The sequence below is a fragment of the Neopsephotus bourkii genome, unplaced genomic scaffold (genome assembly GCF_033783945.1).
Source record: "Neopsephotus bourkii isolate Nb327-2 ecotype Australia unplaced genomic scaffold, CSIRO-AGI_Nbou_v1 NB_256, whole genome shotgun sequence".
Taxonomy (NCBI): Eukaryota; Metazoa; Chordata; class Aves; order Psittaciformes; family Psittacidae; genus Neopsephotus; species Neopsephotus bourkii.
In genome coordinates, this window is record NW_026900765.1 from 1597253 (window position 1) to 1610420 (window position 13168).

Consider the following 13168-nt stretch of genomic DNA (forward strand, 5'->3'; position numbering starts at 1 on the left):
GAGTATAGTAACACAGTATGTTATATACATAAAAATTTAAAAATATAAAATAAGGCAATTCCACTTCAGTTCTTCCTTTTTCTATCACCAGCTATATTCCAGCATGTGTGTTTGGGATACAAACCATTAATCATCACTAAGTACCTTCTCTGTACCTTCAAATTATGGACAGGCTTATAAAACAAGTAATGAAATGATTCAAAGCACAAAGATTTCTCCCTTTCATTAGCTGAGAAAGCATTCTTGCTACTGTAAAAGCAGGACTTCATGAAAAAGTGTGTGAATTCAACATAACAGACCAACACTGCTATCAGATGAAACACAAACACATTCCATCCCAGCACTCTTTTGCAGACTTCTATTCACAGAGTCATCAGTATCATGAACTGATCTAGGTTGTGTGTTAACATGAACTCCAGCTAGGATTAGCCCCCTGCTACTGTTCAGCATAGTTGAAGCTATCTGCTAAGCTGTGCATTATTTCTGTAAAAGAAAAAGCAGCAAGAACAAGCAGTTGGAAAGGCAAGAAGGTTTTCTTTCAGCAAGACCAGTAACATTAGACTCCATCCACGCCAGTATTTTCAAAGCTGTGCAACCTCAGGTTAGTTGGGCAAGAGCAAATTTTTGAAGGTGCTGCCTACTAGCCCTTCTCTTCTATTTTCCTGGAAGAACTTAACAGAGAAAAATAGTATTTACTTGAAAGCAGAAAGTCAGTTTTTTAAGGAAGGGAGAGGAGAATTTATGCCACCTCTCCCCTCAAGTCAGCATGAATCTCAGACACTATGTAAATCTAGAAGAATGAAATGTAAAAGATAGTGGAAGGGGGTGAAGGAACAGAGCAGGACAGACACAAGGATGATGTACTTCTTGTTTTAAACAAAAGCATTAAAATACTCTGAAGGGAAAAGAAGTATTAGCCTCACATGATAACAGCAGGCTCTTACACTTTCTAGCTTTTGCTTTTCTCCTCAGAAAAGGCATCTTTGAGTAGTACATAAGCTGAAGATCTATTCTCCAATAAAAAGATTTGTTATGATGACCTCCGGCATTTGTGTCTCTTACACACATTCTTTCTCTTTGAGAAATCAGATGACATAGCTAGATGTAAAAGTTTCACTGAAATTTTTTCGCTGTTTTCTGTGTTTTTTCTTTTCTTGTTTGCTTGTCTGTTTTTCATGGCAAGATGAATTTAGTAGGCTTCAGAGTAGAAGACATGGTACTTTCAGAAACATTTGCTTCATTTACTCTTTCTAGTTTTCCCCTGGAAACTTAGGTTGTGGTCTCATGGTTGGTTTTGTTCTGTTTTTAAATATTCTGTATTACTATTTGCATGACAAATGAAATCTAGATGTCTTGCTTTCTGGGAAAGTTCTCAAAAACAAGCTCTTTTTGCGCAATGACAGGCAATGGCTCCCTGCAGCTCTAAGAGGAACACATTGGGATCCAACACTCACATCACTTATGGCAGTTATAGGCACATATTAACCACACCCAACAGTCTAATGCTGTAAGACTTCTACACATAAATTCCTACTTTATAATCCATAAACAGCCATCTGTCATGGATTACTACCAAGATGCTTATTTTTCACCACCAGTATTTATCAATCATCGTAAAAAGTGCAAGTTTGCAAGTTCTCACTAGCAGCTCATTTTAGCTGAATTAAGTCATTTTTACTGGTAACACTTCTAAATATCAGACCTCTAACATTCTGACATGACTTAAGAAGGCAAACTGTCTCTAAGAGTTTACTCAGGTGATCACATAAACGTGGACATAAACTGAAGTAGAAACTGTTGTCCAAAACAGAGGACAAGTTATTAAAATAGACTTCTCCTGGTGTAGCAGTATTTCAGAGACAAATACCCTAACAGAACTATAAGAATTACTACACGTAAGTCATAGCCCATGACCCTTACTATTACACTAGGAGTACTAAGGATAATATTAATTGAAGCAGAAATAGTTTTAACAGAACAGTCAGCCACTAATCTTCTTTCTTCTAACTTCTAGCTGTAGGTTCACATGCTTTTGTGCATTTGTTCCTTGCAGAAGAGACGTAGAACTGAACAACTAGCATCTGCACCGAATTCTTCTGATCAGACACACCACATGGCAACAGTCTGAAATGCAACAATCTGACAGGCAACAGTCTGAGAGACCACAACAACAGTCCGAGAGACCACAACAACAGTCTGAGAGACAACAGCTAGAAATTTCTGCTGTTCAGCTGGGCTTTAAAGTACGTCTTATCTGGTCCACAAAATTAGCACTCTAATTAACTCCCTGAAAAAAAGGCTTAAGATAAACCTATCATGACCTGAAGAAAAACAAAACAAAAAGTAAATAAACACCAAATATCACCCCAAATCCCCAGTGCATTGTCTTTCCATCAGGACACAGTAGCTGGATATCTACACAGAATAACCTATTCCAAACTTTTATCAGAGCCGAAAAACCCCAACCAAAAAACCCCACAAAACCCAAACAAACAACAGAAGAACAGTAAAAGTAATCTTTCACCAGACTAGGACAGAAAAAAAACTTGTCATTTGCCATTTTTCCAAAAACAGTGACAGAGCACTGGAACAACTTTGCAGAGCCCCTCTTTATCTATGAGCACTAAGGGCAGACGGTACAGACAGCTATGTCCTGCACAGGCCATCCGCGGCACATTTCTGCAGCTACTAACAGAACTTCAGGCCAACATTTTGGAAGACTACTTGAGTCTTTAGGTTTTCACCCTACAGTTTATGGACAGACAGGTTTTAACATGCACCCTAAAGCTCCTGAGCTTACTCTTAACACTACTTTATTTAGAGCACTGACCATTATGGTCTCCGCATGTTAGAGCTCTACAAGGTAAGCTAACATAATTTTTTTTTTGCCAAATAATCAACACACTGACTTCTATTCTATGGATAACAGTGTTTAAGCAGGCTTGCCAAGAAAGTTTGCTTTTTTACAGAACTAAGAACCACAATATTAATAAATACAGCAGCAAAATTTACTAGTCTCCAATGACAGCTGGAAAACGCATTTTCTTCCATCTTGGAAACCCAGTTTTAATAAGTCACTTATGAGTCACTAGAGACAAGGTAATGAGCATCTAAAACATTTTATTGCATGTACTGTTTTTTGGCTGCTGCAGAAACAAAGTAGCAAAGAGGTTTTAAGTATAGTCAAAAAAGCCTAAAAAAATCCCAGGTCCTGCACTGCATTAAAACAGTAGAGGAAATCATATAGTTTGTTCTCCCTCATCTCCTTTTCTATTAGGTTGCATTATTAGATGGAATAATGAAAAAGATTTATCAAGGCTACAACAGCTACAGACACATGCTATCACATTTTTTACAAATAACCCTGCAAAACTAGAATTGTTTATGCCCCCAAAGCATCAGAATCCCTCCTTTCAGAGTAGCTCCTTTTCAAACCTATAGAATTCCTTTACCCACATTTTACAGTGTCTAATAATTCAATGAAGAAGCAATGTAAGTTAGAAAGCTGTGGAACATCATTCTCTTCCTCTTCAGTTAACCAGTCCTATAAGCTGTGCCAAGACAGGTTTCTTTGGAATTTCAGCATGTTGAAGTAAAAAACTCAGTCACACTCCCTTGTAAATTAAGTCCTGCTCTCAGAGAGCCAGGGTTATGCAATCATGCTGGAAGCAAGAAAATAGATACCTTATGCTGCCTTCTCATATTGTTTCTATTCATTGCAAATCAGTATCAGAAAGTTAAATCAGATGGATTAACATAATTGTTTAGCAAAACAGTCCTAAGAAGGAAAAGAACAGTTATACTTGTAAGTGCAGAGCGATACTGTTTTTGAGAACACCTAATGCTGACAGTGACACAAATACAGAAGTCCATCACTAGGGTACAACTGTATTGCATAAACTTCCAGCTTAGAACAGTATCCTATGAAAGATGTCGTATTCTCTTAGGCTCCATAAATCACTCTTGTTTCTTTCCTCTAGTTGAGATTTTGCACTAGCCTCAGTCTGCATATACACTGACCTTTTAAGAACTTGTCTTACTTGTGTTAGACATGAAGTATGTTAGATTATTTCAGTTCAGTGCTGCATGCATTTAAGAGAGTGTCTTTCATAGCAAAACTCAAACTCAAGAAATCAGTCCTGCGTGCTATCCTCACACCATTCATTTCAGATGAATCAGTCTAGCTGCTGACATTTGTTCCTTCTCTCTGGTTCCCCTTAATATTTACTCCAGCTATTTCTTTTTTTTTTTTTAATACTATCCAAAGGAGAACAGGCTTTCCTAAAATATTCATTCCAGATGGCTCTGTGGTTATAAAAAGCTGGGTTTATATACTGAAGCTAAATAACCAAATTACTAGTACTAGAAAGCTTCATTGCTAAAGCACTGCTGGTCTTCGTAAGATCAGGTAATATAAATACAAAATAAGTAAGATTAACTTTCCCCTCTTTATTCTCTTTTTCCTCTTAAAACACTTTCAGGGAATTAGGAAACTAGTCAATACATCTTAACAGTGTCATGAGCAAATATAAATTCACATATATGCAAATATTTAGCAAGCTCAGAACAAAGGTAATGGACATGTGTATACATGTATCCACACAAAATATCCCAGAACTGAAGGTTAACAAGTTTCTTTCAAACTACTACACCAGGGAATCAGTGAAGATGAGATGAGGACCGTTTTCAAAACAGGCTACCAACTGACTCAGTATGTAATAGCAAAAAAATGTTAGTATAGAGAAGAAAGCATTCAGAACCATCTTTGGATGTACATAATACGCTCCAAATATTACACTTCATTTCTTCAATATTTAAGGCTCCTACAACTATTAGTTGTCAGCAACCATAATCCATGTTTTAAGACACTCAAGAAACATCACCAGAGTAGTGATGGATAAATGAAGCATTAGAAATGTGTTGTCTATTCACTGATTATTTATCAGAACTTTCACACATCTTTCTCCAAAACATGCAGGACTGTCAAGTATCAGAGACTTACAGTGAAATGACAGGTCCCATATGCCAGTTCATTATCTTTTCACTGTAACAATAGTCTTAAGAAAAAGGAATACCCTCCAACTTCCAATGACATGAATTATCCTTCTTTATAACTGTAAAAAAGACTGGGACAGCTTTTGTATCATTATTAAGTAGAAAAAAAAATGGATGTGACTTCAATCCTTTCTACACACAGATCTGAATATTGTTAATTACATAAATACTAGTACTACTGTCAGCAGAACATGTTACTAACCAGCTAACGCTGCCACACTCTGCACTGACAGTTGACACCACTGAGAAACTTGTATTTCATAAACTTAACTAACATTACTGAGTACCAAAAAAAAAACCCTGTACATCACTGTCTCAAACTGCTAAAAGATTTTAACCCTCTGCTGTGGTTTAAGCCCAGTCAGTACCTCAGCACCACTCAGCTGCTTGCTCACTCCCCCCACTTCTTTCCCCCCTGCTCCCAGTGGGATACGGATGAGAATCTAAAGAATGTAAACCCCATGGATTCAAGTAAGAACAGTCCAGTAACTAAAGTATAATAAAAAACTACTACTACTACTACTACTACTACTGAGAAGGGAAATAACAAGGGGAGAGAATCTAAAACTAAAAAGGGAATAGGAAAAAGCCCAAGAAACAGCAGTGATGCACAAAAATTGCTCACCACCTGCTGACTGATACCCAGCCTGACCTGAACTGGGTAACCCCCTCCAGTTTATATACTGGGCATGATGTGCTGTGGTATTGAATACCCCTTTGGCTAGTTTGGGTCAGATATCCTGCCTCTGCTCCCTCCTGGGTTCTTGTGCGCCTCCTCATGGCAGAGCATGAGACTGAAAAGTCCTGTATTGGGGTAAGCATTACATCGCAACAACTAAAACATCAGTGTGTTATCAGCACTGTTCTCAGACTAAACCCAAAACACAACCCTGCACCAGCTGCCAGAAAGGAGAAAAACAACTGTTAGAGCTGAAACCAGGACACCCTCCTTCCCAGGAAAGCACGTTTCTTTCAGTCCAAGAGCAAAAGATTTATACAGACACATCAGAAAAAAGGAATTACCAGCAAAGAGGTCTTCTCTGTCATCATCTAGCATGATTTCTGCCGGTTTTGGACCATTGGAGCTTGTGCTGAGGTCTTCTGCAGGAAGATTTGCTGGCTCTGGAGATGAGGGACTTGACTAAAAAAAAAAAAAAAAAAAAAAAATTGAAATAAGCAGAGAGCAGTTGCCATGTGTCAGTATGTAAGGATTATTGCAACAAGCATTCTTCCATTGCAAAGAAACAAGGCAAGATGTACCAAAAGGAAACCCTGGCAGCTATTTCCATTTCCTACTCCTAGCATGGTAACAATGAACAAAAGACGAGCTAGTCAACAGCTCTTTTTATTTCTTTATTAGAAAGAAAAAAAGTCAGCCACTTCCTCAGGTTTAATTAACATGAAACAAAAGCTGCTACAGAAATATCTACAATAAGTTTATTAGTATTGTTCAACATATTTTGATTAAGTTCCTTTTGGAAAGGCCTGATTTAAATCTGGATTTGTACAGAGAAAAAGAACAACAATAAAAAAAAGTCTCCAAGTGCTTTATACCAGTTTTTTAGGGGTAAAAAGAATGCATTAATGCCATCCAAACAATTCAAACCTGCTTGTGGCCGTAAGAAATTTTGAAGCTTTGCAACAGGCTGAATTTGGGGATTACTGCCCCAGTGGGTCACATTGTACTGTACAAGGAAGCCATACAGTCCTTTTAATTCACTGAAGACTAGAATTTACTCTGTGAAAAATAGAAATACTTGAAGAAATCAAGGAAAATTAAAGCAATACTGAAGCTGGGCTAATAAAAGTATAGCTTATTCAGACACCAAACTGAAGATCAGTGCTTGAGTTAGAAAAACCTTGTTGAATAGTTATCAACTGTGTTTACTGCCATAGTATTAGAAAACTTGCAAGACTCACTTCTGCAACTTCACCCCAATGGCTAGGTAAGGAGTTTTCAACCACAGCATATTCATAAATGCATGCATGTCCTGCTTTCAGCTGAACCCGGGACAATGTGCTTCAAAGGAGCAAGCGTAAATTGTGCTACTGCTTGCTTTCTAGTTTTTGCATTAAATTGTCATAATTTAAGTTCAGAACCAGAATTTAAAATGGATAGTAAACACTTCAGGCTATACTTTTAACAAATGCCACAGACTACAAAAGATTTTTAAAAGTCTGAAAAATACTGAAAAGACACTGAAAAAGTCTGTCCAAATTGTACTTTCATAAACATAGTAAAGAGTTTTAAAGGAGAAGCATTCCTCATAGCTAGCTCTCCAAGAAAAGTGTACGTCCCAACATGGAGTACGGCATTGCTGCTTTACTTCAAGCAGCAAACAGGAACATCCTGTCCCCCACATATGTCCAGACCTCATTCACCTGAGGTTCTGGTACTGAAGAAGTAAGCAAGAAACAGTAAAAATCCTGCCAGACAAATTCAGATGCAGTACAAAATAGTTTTTCAGAGGACATATGAAATCAAGGGTCTCTCAACCTAGAGGTGTTAACTCAAGGTTTTATTTGTTGAAAATAGAAGGAAGATGAAAGCAAACACCAGGATGCCAAAAAAAAATTATATTCCTCTAAACCACATTATGGCAGCAATAAGGAAGAGGTTATATCCCCTTCCCTTTGCCAACAGTTGCTACTTTCTGAAAAGCTCACATACAGTGTGGGGAAACCAGTAAATAAACTGCAGTGATGAGCAATGAAAGGTGCAGTCTCTCAAGGTGCTTGCTGGATTCTGCTCTAGCCTGCAAAGAAAGCCAAAGCAGAAACACTTGGGAACTGTACATAGTACAGTTTGACCTTACCCCAATTTTGCTCTTTTATCTCTGTGAAATACAGCTGAAATGGTAATTAAAGTGGCTGTCAGGAGAGCTAGTAGCACAGTGAAAGTCTGAGTATCAGGGAGATGAGACTGACAAAAAACCCCATGGCCCAGACACACACAGGCAGCACATCTGTTTATAAATTTTAACCTTACTTGAAGCCAACAACCTACAAAATGTCAAAACATGTCCATTTCCTGAAAGGTACAGTGACTCCTGAGCTGAGAGAAAGTCAGGTCAGCCATCCAACAATCAAGATACCAAATGACCAGGACACTCTGGTACACTGGACACTCAGGATAATTATATCCTCAGGATAATATTTCTATAAAACACGTGACTGGTGAGAGGCCTAGGGGTCCATTTCAATTTGAAACAGCAGTAACAAGCTGGTTTATCCTTTTTTCTTGTGCACTACCGTCAGGGGCAATAACCAAGTATTTTATAGCTTTGACTTACAAATTAACAAGAATGAATTCTCACATTTTCTGTCGGCTAAAATTACAGCCCTACATGTTTGGACATCCTCCCTTCTATGAGTTAGCACGGTCCCCCCCAAACCAGTTCAACTACTTGTCTGAACTCCTCCAAGCCCCCTGCAGTCACAACACAGTAGGTTAACAAAAGCTGAGCATCATACTATTCTAGATGCTAAAGTTAACCCAGCTTACTGTCTGAAATAGTGTTACAGAAGCTCACAAATCACAGCATGGGCTGAGAGAACAGATTCAAGGGTAGGACAGCAACACTTCCAGGAGAAAGTAAGAGAACACAAGCAGCTATGCTAGAACAAATGCCTACATGCTTCTATTACAGCCTGGATTTAACAGCAAGGAACAAGACATACATTTCCAGTACAGTTACATCCATTAATCCTGGATACAGACTTAGTCTTCTCCAAAGGTACGGTTCAGTGTTCAATGGACTTAACATTTTCCTGTCAGAAATTCCAGTGTGGTTTTTACTGCTTCTTCTATAATTGTCCCTGTTAAATTCAATGAGTATCATTAAAGACATCTGGACTTCTGTGCCTATCTAATGTTTTGCCTTCTGTACAAAAGCTAAATACATGCTGCAGACCTTTGATGTAAACTGATAAACTAGCAATGAGATTATATACACACCCTGTCCTAAATGACAATCTTTGACAGACTACTACATCTACTGCTTCCTGATCACTTTCAAGAGCCTTAATGTATTCTTTCTTTAAAAAAAAAAACAACACAACACCCCCCCAATAACAAAAACCAACAAGCCAAAACCAAACAAATCAACAAACAAAAAGAAACAAATAATAAAACCCAAACACTCCTCCCCCACCCAAAAAGAAACAGGAACATAAATACCAGTTGAAATGTGTACGTGGCACATTCACACGGCACCTGCTTTACAAAAGACAGAGATAGGCAATACCAGAATGAGTGAGAAGTTCAGGGGAAATGAAGAAGGAACAAATAAACAAGGACGGTGACAAGGAAACAAACCATGCAAGGAGGAAGAAGGGGAAGGAAATGATGAAATGAGACTAGAATAAACCACGTAATTTTTCAGAAAACCTTAACATACACTTTTTAATACATATTGCCAAAAGTGACTTTCATACAGCTGTTCGTAGACTTTTCTAATAGTGGCACAGGACAAAGAAAACAAATTAATAATTTGTGAATTACAAACTTGTAACGGGATTTCTCTTCTCACAATGCACAGTTAACTTACAGGACTTCCTGTTGTGCATACCACTGACATGGATTTTTGCTTCAGTTTGTTCTAAACAAAACAAAAAACCTATGCACTTGAAAATTTAACAAGTAGGTAAGTGCATGGAAGATTATTAATACTGTAATGTTACCTACGGCTCAGGAAGTCTTTAAGATACAAAACCTGTTAGCTGGGAGAGCACTGCAGGTGACTCCCAGCATATACATATAATGAACAGCAATATTCTTCAGACGGCATCCACCATTGCCTATTGTTGTAAATGTAGTCTTAGCTTGGATCATTTATCTGATTCAGTGTGGCTGTTACCATTGATGAAAGCACCTGTGGCAGCTAAAGGGAGACCAGATGGTGAACATGGATTTAATGGAGGCAGTCCTCTAGACATTACTTATGGTTGGCACAATGAGAACGTAGTAATTATTTTCCTACACTGGATCACTGTGGATATCCAATGAGGAAAAGAACACCCCACCATCTTGGACAAGCTGCTCAGCCAGGTGCCCAAAGTCCATAGATGCACTGTGTTCACAGAAAAGGAAGCATTTTCATTCTCTGTCACCCAGCAAGTCTTCAAGTCCTAGAATGTGTTCCCACTGCACCCCAGAAATGCCAGATATTACAGCTCAGAATGACCTTTGAATGTTTTACATTCCAGAATTAAGAGGATTTAATTCAAGACATAACTTTTAGTATATGTGCACAAGAAAGTTAAAACTCCAGCTTCTTTTTCTTCACAACAGAGAATTCAATTTGAAATACACCATATTCTCCATTTGCTGATACAGATAAACTGCTAAAGTCAGCAAGCCTTCCCATATTTAAATATTACATGTTTGTTACATGTTTGTCATTTATAAGAGAATCAGATTTATATTTTGTCAAAAGAAACTTAAGATGAATTAGCTTGTGCTTTCTAACACAGACGACAATGGAAGCTCTTACTGCTTCTCTACTGCACAATGAAACCATATCAGAAAGAAGCAGCACACCTTTTGTGAGCTGCAAAGAGAATGAAATCAATGAAATTAATCATGCAAAAACCAAATGGACAGCTCCAAGATAAACCAGTTGTGAACCCTTTCCAAGTACCACAGCCTTCATGAACACTGGCTTTGGACTTCATTGTCCCTTGCCATGCTCTGGTATCAGCAAAATACTACTGATCAACAACTTAAAGCATGATGCCATTATGCTGTTACTACAGAACTTCCATTTTCAGTTAGAAACAGCTATTTCATGAATATTTATAGCAACAAAACAACACTCAAGACAGGAGTTTAATTAGGCCCAAGGCATAATAATTATATGCATTCAAGCTGGTGAGTAGTTCAATTTTCATGATCTCGTCCTCACAAATTTGCAGGAAAATTACAAGATTATGGCTCTTCCCCAAACGTAGCTGATTAGACCTCAAAAAAGGCTTTACTGACAAAGCTTTTCAAAGCTTCCCTTTAAGTGAAGAGGCTTCCTCTTTCTACTTAGCTACTTCTAAACAGACTGTGTAGAAAAACAAAGCAGCACAGCAGAAACATCAGCCAAACCACCCAGTACAAAGTGCATTCCTTGGCCAATTTTTGCAATTAGAGGAATTTTCAGTAATTCTTTTTAATCATTAATATGAGGACTTCTCATTGTAGCTGTGATTTAGATACTAAAGCTACTTTATATCTTGCAGCTTTAATTCTTGACCATATCAGTAAAGACATTATTTATATTACACTGCAGTATGTCTTAGCCCAGAGAACAAGACTCCAGCAATATACAGTGTTATCACACAGAAATGAAGTCTGTCTGATACAATCCTTGCCAACTGTAGTTCACATCATTTGCTATTCCTTCACAGCATTTTCCCACAGATCATTTTCTATCAATAAGCATACTGTGCATCTGAAAAATAAATAAATAAATAGACTTGAGGGAAGGCAAGTTCATGAGCCTCTTTGTATACTGACCTTTTTTGTTAAGGACAGGCAATAGCCAGAGTAAAACAAGGAAACACACATTGAACCTATTACTGTAAAGGTCAGGGACAGGAAACTCTTCAGGAAAAGAATCACGGGAATAATTTTATTTTTAAATGGGCAACTACATACACGAAGGACCAAGATCTTCCAGAAGATACTAGCAAAACACACTGATGAACATGACCATAACAACTCAGCACGAAAAGCTCCCACTATAATGAATGAACACATAAGCACTTTTCAGAAGTTGGGCATATTTACACATTCATTTTTTTTTCTAAGGTTTCTGTACTGGAGACCTGACATGGAAAGTGAGTGCGGTTTAGAGGTGTATTCACCACAAACTTTCAAGTCTTCCAAACTCAGACTTCTCTGAACAACCGCAGGTTTCACACCGCCTGTCGTGCTGCTTCCTGCCTTCAGTGCCCGCAGCCGCAGCTCCCGCCCCCAGGGTCCCCGAAGAGTGGGCACTGACACCAGGGCCGGCCACCGTACCAGCGGCATCAGGCTTAGGTAGGAACAAGTTTTTACCAGTCTCTGCAAACTGGAAGGAGGTGAAGCTTCGGAAAGAAGCGAAAGAAAGAAAATTGGGTGTTACTAATCCACGTCTAAGGGAAGTATGGGGAACGACAACACAGGGGTACGGGAGACACGGCCCAGCGAAACTGGCGTCGTGTGAAGAAGAAAGGTGGAAACATTTATCTATCCTGTGCTGCTCAACCCAGTTCGGCAAGACAAGGGGGGGGGGGGGGAAGATACGAGGGAAAGCGGAGACCTGTCACCGCAGTAGTCGGAAAATGAGGTTTCAGTTTCCTTGGCAGGCGAAGTCGGGAGGGAATCACCGAGCCACCGCAGGGCCGAGGCCCCTCGGCCGCCGTGAGGGAAGCGCCGAGGAACCACCGCTCCCGTAACAGCGACAGGCAGAGGGGCCGCAAAAGGGGACCAGGCCGGTAAGGGCCGGAGACCAGGTGGTCAGGAGCTCGGCACCGGCGGCCTGGCGGGGAGCAGAGGAGGGGAGGGCCCGTAGCGCAGGGCAGAGTGCCCGCGGTGCCGGGCGGGCTCTCACCTCCAGGGTGGACATGGTGCTGGTGAACAGATCCTCGCCGTCTTCCAGCTCTTCCAGGTCGGCGGCCCGCGCCTCCCCCAGCGGCGGGGGCTCCCTCTCAGCCGCCATCTTACCCTCCAGCCGCGGCCCCTGCTCTCACGTGACGGCCGGACCGCCCTTCCCTACACGTGACTGGGGCCGGGGATCGGCGGCGGGAGGACTCTGTTGGGTACTGGGGTCGTGGCTGCTCAGCGCAGCCGGTGCGGTGGGGCTAGCGCTCTCACCACCGCTGCCTACCACCGCCTTGGAAGAACGTGGAGGAGTTTTACCTCATTTCATGTCAGTTGTTGAGTTAAGAACGAGTTTTCTCGGAGGAAACTCTGCTCACTGCAATGTTTGAAGTGAGATATTCCCTAGGGATGGGGATTAGAAGTATTAAGGCCCACTCTTGCAGGGCAGTCTGGTCGGGTGCAGTCATGTTCACGACCACTGAAGTAACGTGTCTTCTGCAAATCATTTGCAGGCTCATTCCCTAGGTTACTGTTTCCGGA

General features: G+C 40.0%; 1 protein-coding gene across 2 annotated transcripts in view; it reads right to left on the reverse strand.

Moving 5' to 3' along the window:
• SNX2 (sorting nexin 2) overlaps positions 1 to 12799 on the reverse strand; it is a 31620-nt gene extending 18821 nt beyond the window's left edge. For both annotated transcript variants that reach the window (XM_061346044.1, XM_061346045.1), the window contains exons 1-2: positions 12639 to 12799; positions 6079 to 6196 (exon numbers count right to left, since the gene is read on the reverse strand). In XM_061346044.1, coding sequence (XP_061202028.1) covers positions 6079 to 6196; positions 12639 to 12746 — 226 coding nt within the window. In that variant the 5' untranslated portion in view covers positions 12747 to 12799. The remainder of the gene's footprint in view (positions 1 to 6078; positions 6197 to 12638) is intronic.
• Positions 12800 to 13168: the final 369 nt, after the last annotated feature.